Source organism: Pinus tabuliformis, chromosome 7 (genome assembly GCF_031772625.1).
Source record: "Pinus tabuliformis cultivar Carrire ecotype Pingquan chromosome 7, CPIR1, whole genome shotgun sequence".
NCBI classification, from domain to species: Eukaryota; Viridiplantae; Streptophyta; class Pinopsida; order Pinales; family Pinaceae; genus Pinus; species Pinus tabuliformis.
The window spans coordinates 677,007,966-677,034,652 of NC_142293.1; the positions used below are offsets into that span (position 1 = coordinate 677,007,966).

The following is a 26,687-nucleotide window of genomic DNA, read 5'->3' on the forward strand; positions in this document are numbered from 1 at the left end:
ATGGAGATACCTGCCAATATATTTCAGAATCTAAACTATCATTCAAACCCCAAAGATCAGACAAGATACCTGTGCCTAGATCAATCTTCATTAAGCTATCATTAATGGCTGAAAATAAAATTATGCAGAACAAATAGAACAATCTTACAACATTTTCAGAAGAGTAACACCAGCAAGATTTTTAACCCCAAAGTCTTCTTTATTGCACAAAAAATGAACTACAAGAGAGCTTCTTCAGCACAAGACTCACAGATCTTATCTGATCTCAACTGACCCCTAGCACCCTATTTAAAGGAAAAGATCCCAACGGCTAGTTCGAGTGATCCATGTCGAAATGATCTCGACCGTTGATGAGAATCAAGACATCTCTTAATCTCATCCGTCGATTTATTAAAAAATGATATTTTACATGCATTCACTCAAAATATTATTATTTTAGGGTTTTTGCTTTATTTTATAAATTTATAATTTTTATATTTTATAATTTTATATATATATTTTTTATTTTTTATTATTATTTTTTAATTATTTTTTAATTTTTTAATTCATTTTAAAATGGATCCTCGAACTTAGCCTTTGAAAAAATCTCCTAGGACCTAGGACTTAGGACTCATGAGGGGATTTAAAACATTTTCCAACCCTCAAGACACTTTACATCATGACTTTTACAATTTACATCTTAAGGGGGAAAACCCCTTTATCATAGACCCTCATAAACCACCCAGTTCTGCGACACAACTATAATCTAGCAGATTAACACACTAGGATTCTCCTAAAATTCTAATGACAAAATCAATCCCGGCTTTGGGGTCAGGCTGAAGGAAAACTCTGCCGATCATGGATCGGTGAGACGAAAAACCTTCCGGGATGTAGATTATCATTAGAAAGTTAGGTCCGCCCAGGCAATTTACATACACGACTCATATCTTCTAAGATTATTTACAATTTATACAAGCAGACTGGGTTTACAACATAAATCGATCAAGCTGTTGATGACTGCAGGATGGCACAAACATGTCGATCAAGCGCTACCCTTTTTTTGCAAAGAAGAGGGGGTGTACTACATGGGCAGTTGACCGGTAGTGGTCAACACTGCCCATGCTCATGATCTCATTCATCATTATGCTGCCCATGCTCATATCATCTTGCATCATTACGCTGCCCATGCTCATATCATCATGCTGCTTATTATGTTGCCCATGATCTCATACATCATGCTGCCTTCCTTCGGAGACAGATGATCTAGTTGTTTCGATAGTTCCGGCTTTTCCGGCAGTTTCGGCAGTTCCGAAATTTCTGGCTTTTCCGACTTTTCCGGTATTTCTGGCTTTTCCAGCGTTTCTGGCATTTTCGGCTTTTCCGGCAATTCCGGCTTTTTCAGCAGTTTCGGCTTTTCCAACTTTTCTGGTAGTTCTAGCTTTTCCGGCTTTTCCAGCTTTTCTGGTTTTTCCGGTATTTCCGGCTTTTCCGGTATTTCTGGCTTTTCTGGCGTTTCCGGCTTTTCCAGCAGTTTCGACTTTTTCGGCAGTTCCGGCAGTTCCGGCTTTTCCGGCTTTTCTAGCATTTCTGGCTTTTCTGGCTTTTTTGGCTATTCCGTCTTTTCCGGCAGTTCTGGCTTTTCCGGCTTTTCCTTAGGATCTCTCCTCCTACTAAAACCCAAAGACAAGTAGAGAGAGGAAGAGATCCAAGTGTGTGTAGAAATGACTTGAAGTCGTCTTCTATTTATACTAAAACGTAGAGGTTGAATAGACATGACTGTTGGGCTTCTGAGCTTACATAAGTTGCTGGCCGACTTAACAATTTGTCTATAACATAAATAAATTCATAACTTCATAAATACTTATCGGAATCGGATGATCTTTAGATCAATCCTACACCTCTCAATGAGAGGGGTCCGATAAAAATATCAGTTGCCATAAATAATATGACCCACATGGAGTTTGGCCCTAGTTTCCAATTTTAACACTCCCTCTCAACTAGGGAGAACTCCATCCGCTGATCCATATGTCCAACTGTACTATCTTTGCTATTAGTGCCCTGCACTGCTCAGCTCAGCTCTGCTGGCTCAGCTCAGCTCTGCTGGCTCTGCTAAGCTCTGCTGGCTCTGCTCAGCTTTGCTGGCTCTGCTCAGCTCTGCTGGCTCTACTCTGCTCCGTTGGCTCTGCTCTGCTCTACTCAACTCTGCTGGCTTTGCTCTGCTCTGCTCAGCTCTGCTGGCTCTGCTCACCTCTACTGGCTCTGCTCAGCTCTGCTGGCTCTGCTCTGCTCAACTTAGCTCTGCTGAACCATGAAGAAGAAGAAGAATTGATCGAGAATGTGTCATACCATTCTCCACTGACCCAAAGTTAGTCTCAGAGTGTATACCACTGGTCCCAGACCAGTCCTCTACCGACCCGAAGTCAGTGTCATAGTAGGTACAACTCCTACCACTGGTCCCAGACTAGTACTCTAGTGACTCGAAGTCAGTCTCAGAGTATGTACCACCTAAGTCACCAGGTTCGAGTTCGAGTTCGAGTTCGAGGACCATGAAATTCGAATAAAGTTCGGCAACTCAAATTTTGTCGATAAAATTCGACATAAAATTCGACATATAGAAATTCGAAAAAAAAAAGTATATTAAAGATAGAGGGCAGATTTATACACTTATAAAGACTATCTTATTGTTAGAAATTATATTAACTGAAATATACTTCATATTCAGCTATGGAATACCCATAAATTTGACCAGGAGGGAACCATTATAAGCTGGAAGGTCTGCGTGTTATTGTGTAACGAGAAGATAAGCAAGAGCTAGTACCTTATCCAATAATGGAGTCAAAGCATAATTCGATGAAAAGCTTGAAATGTATAGGAAAAATCAGCAAGTTATGTAGCACATGAAAATTGCTAATGAGTCAACCATATTGACAAAGAAATAATGAAAATTTCTAAAAGATACCATTTGATCACCAACCAAAATATGATGTAACCATCAAAGCGAATAGAACAGTAAACAGTCATCAAATAAGAGTGAACAGCAGCCTTTATCTTCATTAGCAGTTTTGGTTACATCAAGTGATTAAGAGGACTGAATGCCTCTCAAAATACTCTTACTCAAAACACCCAAAACCCCCACCAAAGAAGTTTAAACAGATCTGAAAGTACAGATATAATTTGTGTTTAAAGTTCAGGCCAGCATTGACAGATTTATTACAGCAATTGTTGTATTCAAAGGACAGCCTTGCAATTTCACATATATTGACTCAACATACCTGGAAACATATCTATTTAGTGCTGGTATATAAAATAATGTTTTGTCATATCAATCAAACCCAAGCAAGCCTCCAACTATTTCGCACCCCGATCAAGGATGTTTTACAGTCGAACTTAGAGATTTTAAAAAAAATGCCTTGACTATAGAAAAATTAAAAAAATTTACCCCACAAAAATATTTCAAAGATTGTAGGCCCAGAGTATAACCTTTATCACCAAAAAAAAATTTAAAAAGGGAATTTGGATTTAAAATTTAGATCACACTTTTATTAAAAATTTCAAAAAAAAGGGAAGATAGATTTAAAATTTAGATCACACTTTTATTAAATTTAAAGTGATAAGGTTTATAGAGAAAACTAAAATTTTTAAAGGGGTAATGATTTCAATGTGGAAAATTAAATTTTTTAATTTTTTAAAGGGCCAAAGGCCACTTTAAAAAATATATATATATTTTTTTTAATTTGTTAATGAAAACCTGAAATTTAATTTTGGGCCAAAGGCCACACAAAAAAAAATTTAAATCAAAATTTAAATGAGGATGGGTGTCGACGTAAGCAAGCGAAAGAGAAAAAGGAATACGGATATGAGGTGTAGGGTTTTGAAGGAAATGACGGTGGATAAGGGAAGAGCGAGATATGCAGGCTCGATGGACGGGCAACGAAGGAGAAACCCACATGCGGGCTAAGAGAGGGAGTAGCGGAAATGAGAATTGAGGGCGAAGGGAGAAAGGAAACGCAAAGGTGTAGACTGTAGTCTATGGCGTCTGCAGCGGCAATGAAAACTTAAACAACGAAACCCGCCAATGAAACCTAAAACAGCAACACTCATACCCGCGGGCGCGAAAAAAAACGAATTTTAATCTGCTGCCGGCGAATTTCAACGCATCGAAACGATTTTAATGGCGAATTTATTCGGCAAAAATTCGAATGCGGCATGAAATTCGAGTTCGCCGAATTTAATGGCGAACTCGAACGAACATATTCGTTTGACCTTGAAATACGGCGAATTTCGAATTTTATGGATAAAAAACGGCGAATCCGGTGACTTAGTGTACCACTAGTCCCAGACCAGTCCTCAACCGACCCGAAGTCAGTGTCATAGTGGGTACAACTCCTACCACTGGTCCCAGACCAGTATCATTGATCCCAGATCAATGAAGGTCATCCTAGCATAGGGAGTACGGTAGATACAACGATGCATCCATCGGTACTACTATGGTCCCTATCCTCATTTCCCTGCTCATTGATCAGATGAGAGGTACTTCCCATGAGTCCCAGACTGCATGGGTAGGATGCCTCGACAGGAGAACTTAATCAATCTTGTCCTCACAGGAGAACTAACCATCCTGCTATACAATCGCCATGGAGAACACATCATCCAGGCATCACAGGAGAACTAATCATCCTGCTACACAATTGTCATGGAGAACACATCATCCAGACCTCATAGGAGAACTAATCATCCTGCTACACAATTGTCATGGAGAACACATCATCCAGACCTCACAGGAGAATTAATCATCCTGCTACACAATCTTCATGGAGAACACATCATCTAGACCTCACAGGAGAATTAATCATCTTGCTACACAATTGTCATGGAGAACACATCATCCAGACCTCACAGGAGAATCAATCATCCTGCTACACAATCGTCATGGAGAACACATCATCCAGAACTCACAGGAGAATTAATCATCCTGCTACACAGGAGAGCGAATCATCCTGTCCCACAAGAGAGCGAATCATCTTGTTCACAGGAGAGCGAATCATCCTGTCCACAGGAGAGCGAATCATCTTGTCCCACAAGAGAGCGAATCATCTTGTCCTAGAAGAGAGCGAATCATCTTGTCCACAGGATAGCGAATCATCCTGTCCACAGGAGAGCGAATCATCCTGTCCCAGTGCGCACCAGGGGAGGGTGAATCACCTGTGGTCTTATGTTGCTCTAGTAAGAACCACAAGCCCCCAGAGCTCCCAAAGCTCATTGTATACAACATGTAGGACCCTTGTACAAGGGTCTCTTGACGACTCCAAGTCGTTCGGGAAAATCACAGATTTGATCTTTCCCCCGGGGCTTAGACAAAGTGTAGCGACCTATACATCATCTCATAGTGATGGAGCTTCCTTGCTCATAGACTTACCATATCCCAGATAAGGTAGTATCTGATGTCTATCTGCTGGAGCAATCGTCGAATACGGGATTCCTCAATAATCGAATCCCACCTCTGGTTGTCACAGAGAATCACAGTGGTACAAACAACTCACTTGAAGAGCTTCCCCAACCAGGCAGCTTCATACGAGATCATATTCGTAGATATGTATCCGGTCTCAACGGTGCTTATAACAACCGACTTCTGCTTCCTTCTTATCCATGATATCGAAGCAGAATCCAAAGAGAAACAACTCTAAGAAGTGCTCTAGTGATCCTCCACATTGCCTGCCCAATCAACATTCGAATAATCATGCAGTTTCATATTTCCGACAGTGTATCTCAATCCATGAGAGATTGTGCCCTGAAGACATCTCAAAAGATTCTTGGCACCAATCCAGTGAGGTTCAACCAAATATGAGCTCACCATGCTAACTGCAAAACATATGTCTGGAAGGAAGTTCACCAAGAACATCAACGTGAATGAGTTTATGAGTTTCAGATGCATTTCCCAAATTTGGTCCGACATCACTACCATATAACTTCTGAAAGTTAAGATCCTCGAGGTAGTCACAGGCTTGCAGTTCACCATTCCACATCTGGAATCCAACTCCCTCTTACTTCTGCAAATGAGAGGGTCTGCACCTGTTAGAAGTAGGTCGTCCTCATAAGGTGCTGGTATGAGAGGTCTATCATCCACAACCTTCGGATGGTTTGGATCCGTTTCACTCCTAGTGAATCTCAGCTTTATCAGACAGTTATCGATCCTCTCATACTATGCCTGGGGTGTTTTGCTTCAAGCCATAGAGGGCTTTCTTCCACCTGCATATGCGAGATTCCTGATTATCAATCTCAGACCCCTTGGGTTGTTCCAGACTTGTGGACCTGCTACATGAGGGGAATGGTCCCCTTGTAAGATTTTCCTTCGGTACATCTCAGACATGTACTTTCATGCTCCTTTTGAATTCAGGCATCCCTGTCACCATTTGACTCACAGACCTTCGGTGCTACGTGACAATGGACATGGTCCCCAGTGGACTTCCTGCAATTTGATACAACCCTGAACTCAAAAACATCTTTGAAAATTCTATTTCCAAACACGTACCTTTCCATCGATGAGTGCCACCCTGAAACCTTTGACTTCCATTTCCAAGATGGACACCAGGTTCTTCTTGCAATTAGGTACATAACAGTGATTCGGGGTTCCTTGCTTTCTTTGAAGAGTCGACTATTTCCTTGATGACCTGCATTACCTTCGGACACTCCTTCGCATAATGGCTGAACTTATTGCAACCAAGGCATCCGCCTTTCCTTCCACCCTTAGATCCGAACTTCCCAATGAAGTGATCTTTAGATGGGCCATCAGAAACTTCCGCTATGCCATTCTGATAATATGTTCTGCTTCGACTTCACTCTTTGTGAACTTAGAAGAGAGATGTGGAACCCATTGATCCTTTTGTCTTGTCCCTATTGTCTATGGTGATTGCTCTTTCACTCTTGCTTGGGCATTGTTTTCACCTCAACTTTGATACCATGTTAATTTTAGGTATCTTCTATGCTAGAGCAATTTATTTCAATTTCTTTTCCACATTAGCAATCACATCAGCATAAAGTAAACTGTAGATAGAACATAAATATAAATCGCAGAAGACAAGCCAAGACAAGAGGACACAAGATGTAGCGCTAGCCAGGGACAAACCCCAATGTGGGGAAACCCTTGATCAATTCTTCTTTTATGTTCTTCAAATTTCAGCAGAGAAAGTGAGAGAGATAGTACATTTACAATAGAAGTCAATCACTTTGACTTTTGATATCGGCATAAGATCAATTGAAGACATATTGCTTCAACTGATTCTCTAAGGTGACTCGTTCGCCTATCATAGTTCTACATCTCGTCTATTTGCTGCACATTACCGTGTGACACCTCGCTGCACTGTCACATGTGTTGAACCTTGATGACTGAGCTGCTCTCATCTTCATGCTGCTGATCATGCTGCATCTTCCATGGTCTTATTCATCATCAAGCTGCCCATGCTCATGATCTCATTCATCATTATGCTGCCCATGCTCATATCATCATGCATCATTATGCTGCCTATGCTCATATCATCATGCTGCTTATTATGCTGCCCATGATCTCATACATCATGCTGCCTTCCTTTGGAGACAGATGCTCCGGCTGTTTCGGTTGTTCCTAGTAGTTCCGGCTTTTCCGACAGTTTTGGCATTTCCGGCTTTTCCGGTATTTCCGGCTTTTTCGGCTTTTCCGTCTTTTCGGCAGTTCTGGTTTTTCCGGCAGTTCCGGCTTTTTTGGCTTTTTCGGCTTTTCTAGCAGTTCCGGCTTTTCTGGCTTTTCCGACAGTTCCAACTTTTCCGGCTTCTCTAGCTTCTCCGGATTTTCTGGCTTTTCCAATATTTCCGGCTTTTCCGGTATTTCAGGCTTTTCTAGCGTTTCTGGCTTTTCTGACAGTTCCGACTTTCCCACAATTCCGGCTTTTCCGGCTTTTCCCGCAGTTTTGGCTTTTCCGGCAATTTCGGCTTTTCCAGCTTCTCCGGCAGTTCCAGCTTTTCCGGCAGTTTCAACTTTTTCTGTTTTTTCGGTTATTCTAGCTTTAAAGCTGGCTTTTCCTACTTTTCCGGCAGTTCCGGCTTTTCCCACTTTTCCTTAGGATCTCTCCTCCTACTAAAACCCAAAGACAAGTAGAGAGAGGAAGAGATCCAAGTGTGTGTAGAAATGACTTGGAGTCGTCTTCTATTTATACTAAAACGTAGAGTTTGAATAGACATGACTGTTGGGCTTCTAAGCCTACATAAGTTGCTGGCCGACTTAACAATTTGTCCATAACATAAATAAATTCATAAATTCATAAATACTTATCGGAATCGGATGATCTTTAGATCAATCCTACACCTCTCAATGAGAGGGATTCAATAAAAATATCAGCTGCCATGAATAATATGACCCACATGGAGTTTGGCCCTAGTTGCCAATTTTAACAGTGATCGATATGATGTCTCCAAATGATGTGACATGATGTGTATTTATATGTGGTTGATGAGGTGGCTTTTCCTTGCCCAGGCCAACTTGAACTTTTGTGCACATGAGGTTTTCACATTAAAAATAATATTTTTCCTCGACCAAATTAAATTCTTCCAAGGGCTAGAAGGGTCTTCTCTAGATGAGGAAGGTTTCTCAATGGAGGGAATTTCTCCTTGAGCTGCCAAATTTCAACAAAATTCCCCTAATGATCGAGTGAACTGGCTAGATAAAATAAAATAGTGGTTAAGAGGAAATTTGGGGGTGGATATTTGTGGAACAATGTGGTGCTGTTGGCTAGAAAGTTGCATCAAATGGGGGGAAAGCTTTCCCAAGTCTCCGTGAAGTATGGTCCTCAATCCACTTGTCCAACCTCCATGGTTTATGTCACATGGTCCTAAGCTGTAAGGGCTAAGAGCCCTCCTACAAGAACCCAATGCTCCTCTTCCTAGGTAGATACCTCCCTTGATCGAGCAATTGATTCCCTCATTGTGTGCACCCAATGGGTTGGTTAACAAGCTGATCAAGGTAACAACCTCTTAGGTAAGGTCTTTATGCTAACACTCTCCAAGGTTAAGCATTCACCCAAATTGACCCCAATCCATGTGTGTGAAGCATTGCAACATTGTTAGGAGACATTGCGTTCTCCAGGCAAGGTGAAAACACTTTTGAAATAACCCCAAAAACTAACATTGAGTTCTTGCATAGTGTGCTAGATCTTTGACATCTTGGCAAATGTGGCACCTATCAATTGAGCTAACCTTGGGACTTAAAATGTTTGGAACAAGTCATCCCACCTTCAAGCACTTATGTGGGAGTGTGATTGTGTTGAAGTTTCTAAGTTTTCTTCGTTTAGAAACCCTTCATGCACTTTTTCTAATTTGTTCTTACCTATTTGTTATTTTTCTTTAACAAGTTATTTACAAAGTAAATACTGAAAATAAACACTAGTGCATGCTCAACATATTACAGATCAACAACTAAAAGAAACAAGAACAAACACACCACATGACACCATTATTTTTGGACCAATGTCCCCGGAAAAACCCAATGCGGGAAAACCGGTGCAACTATCTGAGGGCTTTCTTATTAAGCAATATCAGAGTACAATCTGGGTGCCGAAACTGGCCTATCCAAAAGAGAATTTCCTTAGCAGCTATGCCTCACAGTTTGAGAGAAATCTCCTAGCTGAAACCCTAGAAAATCCTTCCGACAGTTCCTCAACACGAAACTGCTCTGCAACCCCAACGTTTGCCCAAACTGGACTGCGTCAGCTTCTCCTAGCCAAGCGCTGGCCCTGCGTCAGCCCTAGGAGGCCCTGCGTCAGCTCTGGGAGCCTCTGCGTCAGCTACGCTAGCCCGTTTGGTGCTCTGCGCAACACTTGGCTACCTCTGCGTGGCCCTGTGTCACCCTCTTTGGCTGCTACACTGCTCTCCTGGCACAATCTCTGCCTTCTCTGTTTCTCTGTACTCAATGCCCCTCATTTGCTCTCCCGATCACTGATTTTATCTCTCTTAGCAAACCCTGCTCTAGAGAATAGAATGATTGATCACTTTGGTGTCTTCTCCAAGTGACCCTCAAACCTACTCTTATACTTTTTCTGTTGACATCTCAACGACCGAGATTAAGTCCCTAATCAACGGATAAGATTAGATCTGGCTTGATCCATGTCTTTTGGACCATTTTAACAAAGATTCATATTAATACACATTAATATTTTATTTTCCCTAAGTTTAGACTTAGGGACTCCATTAAAAATATTAAATATTTTAATATCTCGTGATCTGTTTTGAATCTGCCCAAATCCTTTTTGGGTATTGGAGATCTCATGTGCCCCAACCTCTCCACCAAATTTCGTGGCTAGAGCACATCCGATGTACCCCAAATCAACACTCCCTCTTAGCGAGGACTGTGCTCTAGCAATACTCCTCACTGAGTATTACTCTGATAATTCGGCATCGGTACCTGTGCTGATGCTAGACCTTCCTGCCCAACATCCTCTGCACTGTTGCATCCCGTACTGCTGCCCATGGTTCTGACATTGCCACTGCTGCATCTGTACGACAACTTCCTCTACATCCGTGCTGCTGCTGGTCCTTTCTCCCAGCACTGCATCCACACTGCACCTCCTCTCATCATGCTGCATTGTGCTGCCCACTGCTGCACTGCAACTCAATTACTGAGAAGTAAGTAACTGATTTCCCAATTGACCTCCCTATTGGGCTAGAGACACCCATTGATGTTGAAGCTCCCTCTGTCGCTGACAAGTGCTCCCTCTCTGATCTCTGCACTACTGCAACAACTCCCTGCATCTTGCACCGTTGCACACCTCTCTGTGCCATCCTGCACTGGTGCAACACTCCTGTGCCTCTCGCACTATTGCAGCCTGCTAGCCTTGCGCTGTCTCGGGACTCCTGCATTGTAGCACTCTCCTCCACTTCATCTGCATCCGTCTTTACCAACATCTGCCAGTCTTGCTACTCTCTCTTCGGGGCTCCCATAGCAAGGTCTAATCCAAGAGGCTAGGTACCTCGATGATCCTGCCCCTCATCGCCTGTAGTCCACCTGACTACAACTCGATGTCTCTCCACTTCCGCTCAAGTGGCGTGTGTGCACTCATGGCACAATCATCGTCTATCGAAACTTCCTTCTCTGCCTGTGCTGGCGCTGCCTTAGTCTCGAAAGACTCTCCCTTACTCTTCTTCTTTGGGTACTGGGTCGCATAATGACCCAACTCCCCACAGTGGAAGCACTTGATCTTGGAGAGATCTTTCTTCTTCCGCTTCTCCTCCTTTCCCTCAAATGCTAGGGCCACATACTCCTCCTCCTGCTTGACCTTGATCCCTTTGTGCTGCTACCTGTCTTCAACTACTGTCTGATCTCTTCCTGGCAAAGAGCTGCCCGCGTCTCATCCCAAGGTGGGAGAGTCCCTCTGCCCAGGATACTCTGGACAAACACTTCCCAATCTTCTGAGACAGCATTCAGGGCTGTCCTCACCATAAGCTCTTGATTTGGTGTCGCTCCTATAGCAGTCAATTGGTCTCAGATCTCATTCAGTCCTCCGAGGAAGGTGTCAATTGATTGACCCTTCTTCATCTGATACGACCTCATCTGGTTCTCGAGCAGCATTCTTCTCTGCACAGAAGTATGCTGGTACAGGTTCTTGAGAGCCTCCCACATCTCAATTGCCGTTTCCTTCTCGGCTATATGTGGTACCACATGATCCTTGACCCCGTCAAGGATAATGCACTTGGCTCTCGCCATCGCCTCTTCGTACTTGTCGTTATCATTGGGGTTGACTGGGATAGCTATAACCTTCAAGGCGAAGTTCTTGACACGATTCCTGTCAAGCACTGATAAGATTATGGCCTTCCAGACTGCGAAGTTCGATGCTCCGTCCAATCTATCCTGGTCTCTTACCCCGTGTAATGCCATGACGGTCCTCTACTTCCCTCTTGGAAGTTCTCTGTTCGACTCCTCTGAGTCTCTACTTCCCGTTTGAAAGTTCTCTTCTGGACTCCCTCTTAGTCCTGATTTCCCTCCTGGAAATCCTTTTGCCACTTGTCAAGATGCCCCCTACTTTGATCGTCTTATGCAACTGCACTGCTGATCCAGGTTCCTCGGCTAGAAACCCTCGGTAACAACTCCTTTGGCCCTGCTCTGTCAGGTACTGTTCTGACTACAGTACCTCACCAGCTCCACTCTGCAATATTTCTACAGCCTTCTAGACTCCAGCAACTGCCTCTCTGTGAACTGCGTCAGCCCCTCTCTGCCTCATGCTGGCTCTGTGTCACCCCAGATGGGTCTGCGTCAGCTCCTCTCTGCCTCACGCTGGCTCTGCGTCACCCCAGATGGGTCTACGTCAGCCCTTTGGCCCTCTGCGTCAGCAATGCTGACCTCTCTGAGGCTCTGCGAAGCTCCTAGCTTCTTCTGCGTGGCTTTGCGTCACACTTCTTGGCTTCTGTGTTGCTAGAAATAACTTCTGTCACCTCAGGACAGCTGTTTTCTGCTGCTATTGCTCTGCTCGGTTGATGTCTGTTAGTCTTCGTGTGATCTGCAATCGCAATCTGATACCATGTTGAAGTTTCTAAGTTTACTTACTTTAGAAACCCTTCATGCACTTTTTCTGATTTATTCCTACCTACTTGTTATTTTTCTTTAACAAGTTATTTACAAAGTAAATACTGAAAATAAACACCAGTGTATGCTCAACATATTACAGATCAACAACTAAAAGAAACAAGAACAAACACACCACATGACACCATTATTTTTGGACCAATGTCCCCGGAAAAACTCAATGCGGGAAAACTGGTGCAGCTATCTGAGGGTTTTCTTATTAAGCAATATTAGAGTACAATCCGGGCGTCGAAACTGGTCTACCCAACAGAGAATTTCCTTAGCAGCTATACCTCACAATTTGAGAGAAATCTCCTAGTTGAAACCCTGGAAAATCCTTCCCGCAGTTCCTCAGCACAAAACTGCTCTGCAACCCCAGTGTCTGCCCAAACTGGACTACATCAGCCTCTCCTAGCCTAGCGCAAGCCTTGCGTCAGCCCCAGGAGGCCCTGCGTCAGCTTTGAGAGCCTCTGCGTTAGCTATGCTGGTCCCTCTGGTGCTCTGTGCATCACTTGGCTGCCTCTGCGTGAACCCTTGTTGGCTCTGCGTCACCCTGTTTGGCTATTGCGCTATTCTCCTGGCACAATCTCTGCCTTCTCTGTTTCTCTGTACTCAATGCCCTTCAGCTGCTCTCCCGATCACTGATTCTGTCTCTCTTAGCAAACCCCGCTCTAGAGAATAGAATGATTGATTACTCTGGTGTCTTCTCCAAGTGACCCTCAAGCCTTCTCTTATACTTTTCCTGTTTACATCTCACCGACCAAGGTTAAGTCCCTAATCAACAACTAAGATTAGATTTGACTTGATCCATGTCTTTTGGATCATTCTAACACAGATTCATATTAATACACATTAATATTTTATTTTCCATAAGTTTAGACGTTAATTATTATAATATCTCCTGATCTGTTTAGAATCTGCCCAAACCCTTTCTGGGTATTGGAGATCTCATGTGCCCCATCCTCTCCACCAAATTTCGTGGCTAGAGCACATCCGATGCTACCCTAAATCAACAGATTGTTGGTACTTTTCCAGCCATAGTCGGTCCATAGGGGGCAAATATGTCACAACAAAAATTCGAACCTAGGTGGGAAGGATAATAGTTTCTTCTCTTCACCACCCAAGCTAGACCCAATTGACCACTAGCACTAGTTTTATTTTTAGTAAACTCAACAAAATATTTAACTATTTAGTATTTATATTACATGCTATGTCTACTTAGTTTGAATAGTTACTAGGCTTATATGACTTCTTTTGAGAGTTGTTTCATGAATACCATATATTTAAAATTTTAATTGGTATGTTGTTTTGATATATGTTACTAAAATTTCCCTTTTGATATAGGAGTTTTTTTATGCATGACATTGTTAAAAAAACCTCTTCATCAGTTTATTTGAGGATTTTGGTCTATTGTTTTTATATCCTATTTTATAATAGATATTTGTGGGATTTCAAGCAATTCAACTTGTTTACAATAAGAAAATTTTGGTTTTCTATCAATTTGGAGTTATTTCTTTGAGGTATGATTGTCCTCTCTTTGGCTTTTGTTGAAAAGTAGCAAAGAAATGGATTCCTTGATTTGTGCCTTAATTCAATGAATCGATTTAGTGATCTTCTTAATCATGCACGAGTTCCAGTGATGAGGACAAGTTCAAGAAGCAGTTTGACTAGTGCAAGTTTGTGGAGGACTGAGTTATCTGTCCTCTAGTGTGAGTTAAATTGGGAACTGAATGTTCAAGTGGAGTTAGCCTCCTAAATTTTAGGATGATCGAATTAACTAAGTGTGTTGACTTTTGTTAACTAGAAAATATCCAGTTCAACTTCCTAATTTAGAAACTCACTAATAGCCAAATCGAATTGCTTATAAGGAGATCGAAGGCACACTTTGTATTCATAATTCTTGAGCACGAGTTTGTGAGCAAGTGAGCTTGTGAGAGGAATGAGCCAAGAAGTTTTCTCTTGTGCGAGTTGGAGAAGGAAGGCAGCCTTGAGAAGTGCGCTGAAAAATAGGAGGAAATTCCTATTTTTTAGGAGCTGGGAATGCACTAGGAAATAGGGGCATATTTCCTAAGGAATGCACATAGATTTAGGAGCTCAGGTTTGCACAGTTTTCGAGGAGCAGATCAGTATTCTAGCAGGTGTTTCAAGCCTAGTTTAAGGCAGACAGAATATTGTATTTTTCTGATTGAGACAAGCTGGTTGTAAGAGATCTGTAGCTTATTCTTCTTCAATAAAATTCTGAAGCAAGCGAGGGTTTTCCCTGTTGGGTTCCCTAGAAAAATTGTGTTGTTTTCTTGTGTGAATTTGTGCAATTATTTCTGTTCTATTCCGCTGCTATTTGGTAGAGAAATTCTGTCTATGTGAAAATAAAATTTGTTTTCAGATTGTTCATACTAGCAGATCCGAATTTCGTGGATTTTCTACAGCTTTTCCTTGGAATAAAAAACAGGTTTGGTAGATGATACTCTAGTTCTTGTTTGATTTGATTAGCTTGGCTTTTCCTTGGAATTAAAAAACAGGTTTGGTAGATGGTACTCTAGTTCTTGTCTGATTTAATTACTTTGGTTTTTCCTTGGAATAAAAACAGATTTGGTAGATGATAGTTGATACTCTAGTTCTTGTTTGATTTAATTACTTTATATTCTGTGCTCAATGGTTTTGAAATTAAATCTTAGAATTATTTTTTGTTGTATTCAAAGCTTGACAATATAGAGACCACGTAATAACATGCTTATTCCAGATAAAGATGTGTAGAAATAGTAAACAATATGTTTTCATTTTGTTTTAATTTCCATATATTCTGCCATTTTCAACATTTTAGTTTTCCTACAAGTGCTGTGACATCTGTTCATAGTTGACGTTTTATATTGTGGCTTTAGAATTTTGAATGCTCCACAATATTAACACCTTATTTCTATATGAAATGATGTATAGGTTGTCCATCCAGCTCCTGGTAATCTTCATGGCACGCTTGTGAGTGGAATTCTTCATCATTGTGGGCTTCCATCAGTGGAATGTCCATGTGAGCCTGTTGTTTCTGAGACTGAAGATGATAGTGATAATGACATTGACATCTATCCTCTAGAACATGCCGTTAGCCCCTCTACTATTTCTTGTATCAATGTTGAGTCTATAGTGCGGCCAGGCATTGTACATAGGTTGGACAAAGGAACAAGCGGCTTACTTGTTGTAGCTAAGGTAAATTCTTATACACAAAAAGATAAACATGCTAATTGATTTCTAGAAGGGCCTATAAAGGTGAAGCTAGAATTTCATAATTTTCTTTGTTTTTAAAGAAAGGAATGATGAGAATAATGCTTTTTTAAAGATGTTTAAATTTTGACCAAATTGGATTAATTAGTATGTCACATCGATGTTTATGGGATGGGAGTGTAGGGGGTTAATGTTAGGGCACAATTAGCAGATCACCCCCAATTTCTAGAGGTGAAACAAGGATGACAAAATGTCTATGAAAAATAAAAATTTCAGAAGTTTTAAAGTTTTAAAATATAGAGATCCATTTTTAAAAAATCTACATTAAAATTATTAAAATGCATGATAAGTAATGAGGCCATCATGTAGAATGTAATCATCTCCATGTGGCCAATGAGTGTAATGTCACTAGAGTTGTTAAGAGATATTCAATGCCGTAGAGAAGAATTTTGTTGAAGCACCTGTTACAACAAGATCTCGCACTTCTCGAGATCAAGTCCAAAAGCTTAAGTGTGGGACTCACAGCTCCAGAGAGGGGGCCACTTGAACTAGGTCAAAGACCTCATCCTGAGAGAACCTTGATTCAAGAAAAATATCATGGTCTACTCCCTTTGAGAGAATCCATCAACCCTATCCCTGTACTTTGCAATACTCTCATCGATTGCAAACTTGGAATCAATCATTGCATCATCCTTCTGCAACGTATCACACTCTCCTCCTCAAGAGAATTGGAAGGCTTATAGATCAAGGAGTGCAAACTTGAAAGAATGGTGTGCTTGTTGTTGGACTCTTGGAGTAATATCTTTCCCATAAAATAAAGTTATAGGTACAACAACATCAATTATAGCTGAGGAAGATGATGATTTTAGGAGGCATGAATTCTTTTGCATCAATGAGGATAGTTAGGAACTTAGGATGATTCTTTACATGGTTGGTAGAAGTCTTGCAAGAAACTGACAAGCTAAAGGTCAATACCTGCACAATGTTTTCTCAGGTGTATCTTCTCTTTCAAATGCAAGTCTGGATGGTAAAGAGTCCCATGGACTCTGTCTTTTGAACAGATTATTTGCAACCAACAACAGTTTTAAGGAACTCAAAAGTAAATTTCTGAAACCTGTGCTTGATCATATTGACATATTGTGGTTTCAAACAAATCTATAGCTAAAGTTTATTTTTGAAATTCACAAATATAATTCTACTCAAAGTGATCTAGAGATACATGTCAGACAGACCACCTCTTGGGGTGGCAGGAAACATAAGTATTTTTTTAATATTGCCATTGTTGTATCTGGATGGAGCCTGTATCTTAACCAATGACTAAATAATAAATCAATTAGCATGTTGAAAATTTTGTGAAGCATCTTCGCGTGACATTCAAATTGGCTGATGTACAATATGAGTAAAGAAATATATTTCTGGTTAGAAAGAAGAAACAATTTGAATTTCCAGTGAGGGCTGGTTTGAAAGCATTTCACACACTTCTGAATGGACAAATATGTATAGCAGACATATGATATTCTTCTTATAAAGAAATGTAGTGAAATTGCAGTTTTAAGTTGAGGACTGGCAGGACATGACAAAATCGATAAACTTTTTCCACAAGAACCGAGGATTTTTATATTAAAAGGGTCTGAACAGAAAACTAAGGAATTACATGCCGATATTAATAGGATGATCTTTCTCTAAAATTTCTGTTTCTAGATTCCTACAGTTCCTGTGATCCAGATTCTTCATTTTTACATAGTGCAATTCTAATTATCCTGCTGCGGCTTCTGTAACATCACTAGAAGTAATCTATCAAGAAACAAAAAGTACATTTCATCCCTGAAACAAATTGAGGGTTTGGAGGCCTTAAGAGGCACTGTCTTCTTCAGGAGTCTCCCATTGTGGCTGATTCATTTGTCTGTTCCACTCATTAGACAGAGAGAACTCAAACTTCCTATGAACTTTCAGGACAGAATGGTTTTTATTGATTTGAATTCTTGTGGAGAGAAGGAGATTCTTTTGGTGTTTCGACTTTGTACAGATGCGCACTTCATTTGACATAACCCTGTGCATCATATTTATCTGCAAGGAGGCTGTAACCTGGATGCTGCACAGAGAGGTTACACATAACCTAAATTCCAAAGCTTTTTCCACCAGAGAATCATGCTGTCTTGTTGTTAATTTGAAATTCATTGAGGAATTCATCAAGGACCCATCTCCAACCAAGAGGAGACAGATCAACATAACCAGATGATTCAGAAGAGCTATGAGATCACCACATCCACAAAATTCACTGGAAAAGGCCACAACAGAGACGGAACAACGAGACTGGGGCACAAGGAAAGATGAAATGAAAAACCAACAGAGACAAGGAGACTGCCACGGGGGAGCCCACAAGACCATCTTAAGACTAAACAACAGCTGCCAATTACAGAGTAGAAAGAGCAGAAAAACCAGAAAGATACCTTTGATACACATGCACCATGTCCAAAGAACCAACAATATAGACATTCTCTCGGAGAGAGAGACAGATATTATAAAGACCAGGCCAGACGGCTTGCAGGTGCTCACCACCACCAACCTCCATGATGTGGCATAATGTTTCCCTGTACCGTCCTCAGCCAACTGCATATTGAGATGAATAAATTTCCTCCCATTTGATTCATTCATTCTCATCTGAGAGTGCCAGTAATCCTTATGTCCCAAGAACCTTCACCGTTTCGGTACGGAGGCTTATTTTTCTGTAGTGCAGGAGATTATAAATTCTAGTAGTGCCCCTGAGAATGATTAGGGGGCAACAGGTGTAAGTCTTTTTGGAGCTGCTGGAAGCTAGTTTGATAAGGCACCTGTACTCTCCATTATAACCTAGAGGACGCACGTAGATGGGCATGTCCCGAGGTTTTCTGCCTTAATCCAGCTTCCATGTGCCCTGATCCAGCTCGCATGTGCAGATTTTTTTGAGGTAATTTCTGTGGTATTGCAGGGCTGAAATCTGAAGTTTGACCAGATTTGGAGAAGGTTGACCAGTGTTGACTTTGACTATTGGAGGGGACTTGGAGGAGGGTTTGACTTGGAATCTTTGTGTTTGTTTTGGTCTTGGGCCTGGGTCTTGGATATCTTATTTTGATCTGATTCTATAAGAGAAGGATTGTTGGGTTTTCCCCCTCGTGGGGTTTTGCCCTGGCTTGGAGCCTAATTTCTTGTGTTATTTGTCTCTTTGTGATCTTTATGCTTTGAGGATATGTATATACTATAATTGCTTGATGAAGAGAACATAAAAGTAATAAGAAGATAGCTAATATTCACAAGTAATTATCAAGAAAGATGAATCAAGCATTAAACTGCATAAACACTTGGTTTCTCAACAGGTGTATATCCCCATATGTCACCCATGAAACTACTATCTTGTGATGAGAATCACAATTTACCACTCATGCAAATATGAGAGGTAACACGTCTTATATGATGATTTTTTTTATTTGTATATTTTTTTTAATAATGAACTCCTTAAAGAGCTTTGCTCAATTTATATTCCTTCTGCATTGCAGTACTTTTAACAGAAACATCAAACATGTCTTGGGTGTGGTCACCCACCTTTGGAAGGTTGAATCTTTGAAAGTGCATTCATATTGGACTGCATTGGGTGTTTGTTGGTCACCTTTGTGGACCTTGGCTTTCAAAATGAGCTAGCACCCTCTAAATGCTCTTTGCACCACAATTGATGACATCAAATTTGAACTTTGTATGAAAATATTATGATGTAAATATTGCAAGCACCTCTAGGAAAAAGACTAGCTTCAAAAAATAAAAATGACACTTTTATAAAATCTTTCTAGTAGTTTCTATGTAGCTCCTTAACGCTGATTTGAACATGGGCTAGAAACCTTTTGGTGTATATGTGAAGGGTAATTAAAAAAGCTAAAATTTCTTTAGAATTTAGAAGTTTTCAAATTTCCTTTAGGAATGTCAAAATCAGTGTTTTGTGCCCCATATCTGTTGCCATGGAGAAAGCAATGTCCAAAATAAATCATCCCAGACTAAGCATGCAATTTGTTAGACAATGTAGAACAAACCAAATCACTATGAGATTGTTTCAATTCTTTTCATGAGATTGTTTCAATTCTTTTCAATGGTGAGAATAATAACCAAGAAGGTAAATTCCAGTACGATTTTAGTACTTTTATAGCAAATCAAAGGAAGCCTCATGTAGAGAAAAGATTGAACCTAATGATAAATTCCCATTGTTCTTAGCGAATTCCCTCTTAGGATATCTTCAAGCAAATCATTTGGGCTAAAACATACAGGCCACAGGGTGAGGGAACATGTTTGACATGTAAGATATGAGACACAGGCCCTGTTTGGACGTGTCCTGTTACTTAGGTGGCTACCCTTGCATAAACCCTAATCATCAATGAGTAAAAAAGAGAGATGAAAATCTCACATATGCTTTCCCCCAGATTCTTTCTGCCCAACATAATATCAACTAGGCATAGAGGGGATCTCCCATGAATCCAACCATGTCCAACAAATGAAAGAGCCATTCTCTATATAGAGCTTATCTCCATCATTGATACAATAAAATAATGATAAGTGAATTCTAGATCCACTTTCTTCTCCCAGAAATAATAATAAGATACCATAAAAGAGAGGGTTTTAAGTTACTTTTAATTTCCTTTGTCATGTGTCATCTTCAAAACAAAAGCACCCACATGAGAGTGACTTTTCGTTCTTAAACTCTGTTCCAATAGCTTCATTGGAAATCCTCCATGTTGAGTTCTTTTCAAAATATGACACAATCATGTCCTTTGAACTTTTAGCCACATTAGATCCTTCCAAGGGGGAGCACTCAAATAATGCTAACACTCCCGTTGAAAGGTGGATCTCCATGGAGATATTTGTCGAATAGTAAATTAGAAGATACCTTTATGTGGAGAGTTCTAGGAAGAAGTTCCTTGGGTCCCCTTTTGGAATGTGTTAAGATTTTACCTAAGCCTTGGTCAAGGTGGGCTCATCTTTGAAACACCATAAAATAACAAACTCCCTTAAAAGATGGAGTGCTCCTCTAATATTGGGCTAGATCCACCTTTTAGGGCTGAAGGTCACCAATCTAAGTATGCATTTCTTTGACCATGTCTCAAGGGTTAGCTGTGATGTCGCTCTCTCATAAATGTTGCATTTTTGACCTTGCCTTGAGCTTTGAATGCCACTTGTACCATGTAACAATCTTTCCTCATGATAGTAACAATACTCAACAAAAAGGGAAGCGATCTTCATATTAGCCTACAATTCCTCTTTAAGACCATAAACTGCCAGTTGTCTTCCAGTCCAGGTTTCTAGCTTTTGACCCTTAGATGCTGTCATCAAAGAAAACCTTGGAGACTTGCATATGTGAAGTGTCTCTCAAATTAGGCCTCATGACTCTAAGCTTGCTCGAAAATGCAGACAGATCAAATCTGAAATTGTATGATGCATTGCCAGGGCTGCACAGATAAAAAAAAGTGTTGAGGTATTGCTCTATCTCTGCTACAATTATCAGCTTCTCAAACACCGTCTACTATAAGTGGAAAGTAAGGTCTTATCACTGCTGTAAATGATGATGGAAGGTGCCAAAGATAGCGTACAAGGAGTGAACCCAGCTGATGGTTCTGACATCAATGTGAGCTGGGAATACTAGGAGTTAAAATTTTCTTCAAACAGCAGGCTTCTTCCTGAGATGTACCATGATTTGTATGGTGAGAAGACCTTCCAAAATGAAAAGAATGGGTTACTTTAGGTGCCCTTATTTGATAATTAAATCTTCACTATAATGCTAGCCAATAGGACTGGTTTAAGGCAGCCTCAACATACAACCCCAGGACGCTAATATCGGAGATCTGGCATTCATCTTTTGTAAATTTAATCTGTTACCAACCGAAAGTAACCATGGAAAAAAAGGCCTACACTACCAGTTTCAAACTCCATTGAATTCTCAGTCACAAGTGTGTGAACTGAGTGTGTAATCCCTACAGTAGTATGCCTTATTCGATGGTCATACCACATTGTTGTTTGCTGCTAGCTGCTGTCATAAATTTCTCTGAAATAAAATACTCCAATGCTCATTGACCATTTCAGTTTGCATCTTTTTATCATAAGATACAGAAGATCGGCACTTAATTTCCAGGTCTTATCCTTCTCTCAGAGCAATGCATTTTTTCAGATATACTAAGACAATGCCATGGCTTAGGCTTTTTCAAAATTCAAAGAACTTCAGTAACATATAATTGTTTTAAAAATTACAGTGCCAGGACACCTAAAATATTTTCAAATTACCTTAGCTGTTGAAAATCAGATGTTCTATATTGTAACAATCACTTATTACAAAACTTCTTTACAATGCAATATTAGTTAAGCAATTGTAGATAGAACATAAACCAAACGCACAATTGAAGACAACCAAGAACAGAATGAGACACAGAGAATTTAGGTCCAATGACCAGGGCAAAACCCAACTAGATCCTTCTTATATTAAATATCAATTGTTCAGCAGAGATACAATGTACAATGAGAGATCAAGAGAATGAGTAAGTTCACCCAAATCTGAACAAGCTGTAGCATGAAGATCACTGGTAGCAGCAGCTGATGCAAACACTGAATCAACCTTCAAGTTCTGCTCTTACTCTCCAAGTCTCTCTATCTCTCTCACAATCTTCTTCATATCCCTCCAACTCTCTTTCTCTCAAGTTCGGATCCTTCTTTCACAATGCACAAGTAGTGAGGAGATGAGATGATATGAGATACATATATAGGAGGAGCAACAAATTCTGTTCATAAAGGAGTAATACACATGCCTTGAGGAAGAGTAACATATGCCATTTAGGGAGTTTAACTCATGCCATTATGGAGAGGCAATGCGTGCCTTGTAACTTATGTCAGTAAAAGGAAGGCAATGCATGCCTAGATGGAGGAACCTCACATGGCTTAGTAACTTATGCCATAAAGGAGTGAGTGTAACATATGCATTAAAGAGTGTGTAAGAGGAATCTTTTATGACATGTCTTTAATGAGTGTAAGAGAGTGTAAGAGGAGTGCAACGAATCCATTAAGGGAGAGAGAGAGTAATGTAGTACCTTGTGATTCATCAAGGAGAGAGGAGAACGAAATGATTGAGAGGGTAAGGTGCCTTGAAATTCCTTTTAATAATAATATCATAGTATCATAAGGATAATAATAAAGGTAATGATAATATTGATGATTAAGTAAAAAATTGAACTATTAAGATTGATTAATGATAATTTAAGTGATTTTCCAACATCTATACTTGATTACCAATTGATGCAAGGTGATTTACTATTTTTGGAAAGTCACGCTTGAGAGGATAGAGATGAATTTCTATTTTTAGAAACTCACACAAGAATTGTCAGAAATGAAATTTTATTTAAGGAAATTCATCCCTGAGTTGCCCGTTGACCACACTTTGTCAACCCAATTTCTGCAAAGTTTATTGTAAATGATGCTAGTATGACCATTGAGTCATGTAATTGCACCTATGTAAGCCTATGATTTTGTTAAAAGATTTCATCTCAGGAAGTTTTTTAACCTCCCTGAATTTTGTGTGTTTGTAAACACGAATAATCGACGAAGTTTTTCTTCCAACTATAACCCTAAAGCTAGGGTGGAATTCTTTGGCAATGTCTTAGGTGAGTCCTAGTGTTTATCGAGTCTATTGTAAAAGTGTGTTTAGGAATAATTTTAGTGCATGGTCCCTCATAATTAGACACCATGGCTAAATTATTTTATTATAAACACACTTGGTTTCATACTAGATCATAATGTGTCGCAGAATTTGGTAATGTCTTGAGGGTCTATGTCTAAATGTGTTTTCCCTTTCTAAGGGTTGAATTAAATTGTAATCTCTTGATGTAAAAACTATTTTAGTGCATGGTTACTCATAATTAGACACCTTGGCTAAAATATTTGAGGTTGGAAAAATAATTAATCCCCTCTAGATTCAATTAATTAATTTTTCCGACAAAATTAAAAAAAATCCAAAGCCAGAAAATTAATTAATTTTAAGTAAAAAATAATTAGAGAAGAATTAAATTCTTTCCAAGTGGAAAATAATAAAAAATTCGTGGGTCAAAAAGAAATTAATTTTTGGAGATCCCCCACCAAGGGAAAAATTGATATTTTAAGAAAGTTTGACCCTTTGGACCTTGGTGGTTAAGTCAAAGTCAATTTTTTGAGGAAATTAATCCAAAATATCAATTTTTGGTTTACTAAAAAATGTTTTTTTAAGAGAAATTCGAATTTTTCCTCAGAAATAAGAAATCGATGATGGAGATTAAAAGAAGATCAAGTTAATTTTGACGGATGAGATTATTTTGACGTGGATCATGTTGAAAAGTGTAACTCGGTTAGGTCTTCATAATGACATGTGTAATTGTGATTTTATGTAATTGATGAAAAAAATAAAAATAAAATTATTATTGTAATGCTTGTCTCATGGGTTCATGAGCAAGGAATTTTATTTTAGTGATGGCTCCCATTGTGAGCCTTTAGGATTTGTCATTTAGTCATAAAAGTCAATTTGAGCCTATGTCATGTATGAAGGACCCTTCTTGGTCATGTTATATATTTATATAAGTCCTTAAATAAGCTAGAAGACCCTACCAGACCAAGACAAAGTCACCTCCTCCAAGTCGACTTCAAAAGAATAATATAAATATCTGAAATAGACATGTTGGCTCACTATCATGTCATGTCGGCTTATTTTGACAGGAAACAACTATAAATAGGGCTGTTCGTATTCATTTCAGAGCAGAATTTGAGAGATTTGGTTATCCTATAGTTTGAAGTGTGAAGTACAGTGAGGAAGCCTAAAGACCAATGAAGTAACAAAAGGAAAGAGCGAAGTTCTTAAGGGTATTTTGGGATTGTTTTAAGGGCAGAAAAGCTCTATACAAGAAGTCTATTGCAGCAGTGAAGGAGAAGTCTGTTACAACAGTAAAGGCCGAAGGTAAGTCTGTTGCAGCAGTGAAGAAGAAGTTTGTTGCAGTAGTAAAGGCCGAAGGTAAGTTTGTTGCAGTAGTAAAGGCCAAGGAGAAGTCTGTTGCAGATAGTGGAAGTCGAGGAGAAGTGCAGTTCTCCTAAGGAGCCGAAGTGGAAGAAGGACTAGTCAAGAAGGCCGAAGGTTTGAAGTAGAAGAAAGCCAAGGTTGAAGAAGAAGCCAAGAAGGAAGGAGCTAAAGGTTGACTATCATTGACTAAGGATCTTGTGTCTTGGTCTTGGAGTGGCAAATAGGTCAAGGGTCTTGGTCTTGGTATTCATCAATTGGAATCTCTATAAGAAGAAGAATTTGTTCGTGTTTTCCTCTCAAGTGGAAGAGGTTTTGGCCCGGATGATAGCCTATATTCTGTGCCCCTTGTCCCTTCATGGTTTATGCATTGGTAGCTGTTCGATAAAGAACACTAATAACCTAAGTAAAAGAAGATCCTAATCTAAAGAAGTAAAAACCATTCAAAAGCAGTTACTAATAGAAGAGAAATCACTTAATTACTATGCCCTAGATTTCTTAACAGATCAAGCCAACTTCTTGTTATTTCCACTTAGAAGGGTTTATTTCCCTCTCATTCTCTATATAAGGAAGCTATTGAGCTCCTATTTCTCATCTTTGGATAATCTCTGGATGATGTAATTTTGTAACACTTGTGCTGAGCCTTGCTTTGCTGGAATTATTTTTCTCATAATAGAAAGACTTTGGGGTTTCAGTTCATGGTGTTCTTCTATTTGTTGATCTGTGGTATGTGCTAGTATTTTATTTTTCATGCTCTATATTGTGCTAAATTCATAATTGTTATTTCAGTTGCCAGTGATAAGAACATTCTATTGGTACGGTTATCTTTACCTTAGGTGATCTGATTCACCCCATGATCTAACAATTATTTTCAAGATTAAATAGAGATCTACAGGTACACTAGCCCTTGGACTCCAAGTTCACAGATTGTGGGGAAGGATCGACCTTGTTTGAGCTCTAGGCTTTCATTTTGACGAATTATTTTGTAGGAGGGTTTTGGCCAGTAATTTTTCAAAGTTATTCATCCATATTGTCTATTCTAGGATCTCAAAAAATTTTCTAATTTCATGCTATAAAGATTTAAATGGCTAATGAGAGCAAATATTTAAGTTTTGTAAATATTGTGAATATTTGTAAAATAATTTTAAATCTAACCCTTGTTTTATTTTTGTAGCACTTGGGATTTTGGGACTTTTGTATATATAGGGGGTTTTGGGAAATTTTCTTCATTTGTATAAGTGATTTTCTTAAGCCATCGAAGGAGATAGAATTATTTTGTGAAGAAGCTAGCCCTAAGGATAGGGTTGCAGGGGTTTCTCACCCCCAAGAGAAGCTGCCTAAACTTTTTGTCAAATTTGATCAAGTGAGGAAGGCCGATCCAAGCCCTATAGGCCTAGATCAAGCCTCCTAAGGCCCTAGAACTTCAACACTCAGACAAGGAGGGCCACTGGCCCTACAAGGTAATTTTTGTGGTTTTGAGGTAAAATTTTTGTGTTTTCTCTAACTTGTGCTTTTGCAGTGTGTTGGAATTTTTAAGTCTAACTTGTTAGAAATCCTTCATGTACTTTCTGATTTATTCCTACCTACTTGTTTTGTTAATTAACAAGTTATTTACCATGTAAATATTGAAAATAAATACAAGTACATGCCCAACACATTAAAGATTATCAACTGAAGGAAACAAAACAAGCACACAAGTGACACCATTGTTTTTGGACCAATGTCCTCGGAAAAACCCAAAGCGAGAAAACCGGTGCAACGATCTGAGGGTTTGATTTATTAAGCAGTTTTAGAATACAATCTGGGTGCCAAATCCGGCTCACCCAACAGAGAAAAATCTCGGTAGTAGTACCTCTCCTTTGGAGACAGATGCTCTGG

General features: G+C 39.7%; 1 protein-coding gene across 3 annotated transcripts in view; it reads left to right on the top strand.

Annotated features, from left to right (window-relative positions):
- Positions 1–26,687, top strand: part of LOC149249279 (Pseudouridine synthase family protein) — a 375,151-nt gene that overhangs the window by 101,483 nt on the left and 246,981 nt on the right. For all 3 annotated transcript variants that reach the window (XR_016266746.1, XM_089458665.1, XM_089458664.1), the window contains exon 3: positions 15,494–15,757. Coding sequence is in view for 2 of the 3 variants with exons in the window: in XM_089458665.1 (XP_089314791.1) it covers positions 15,494–15,757 (264 nt within the window). In the remaining variant the exon portion in view is untranslated. The remainder of the gene's footprint in view (positions 1–15,493; positions 15,758–26,687) is intronic.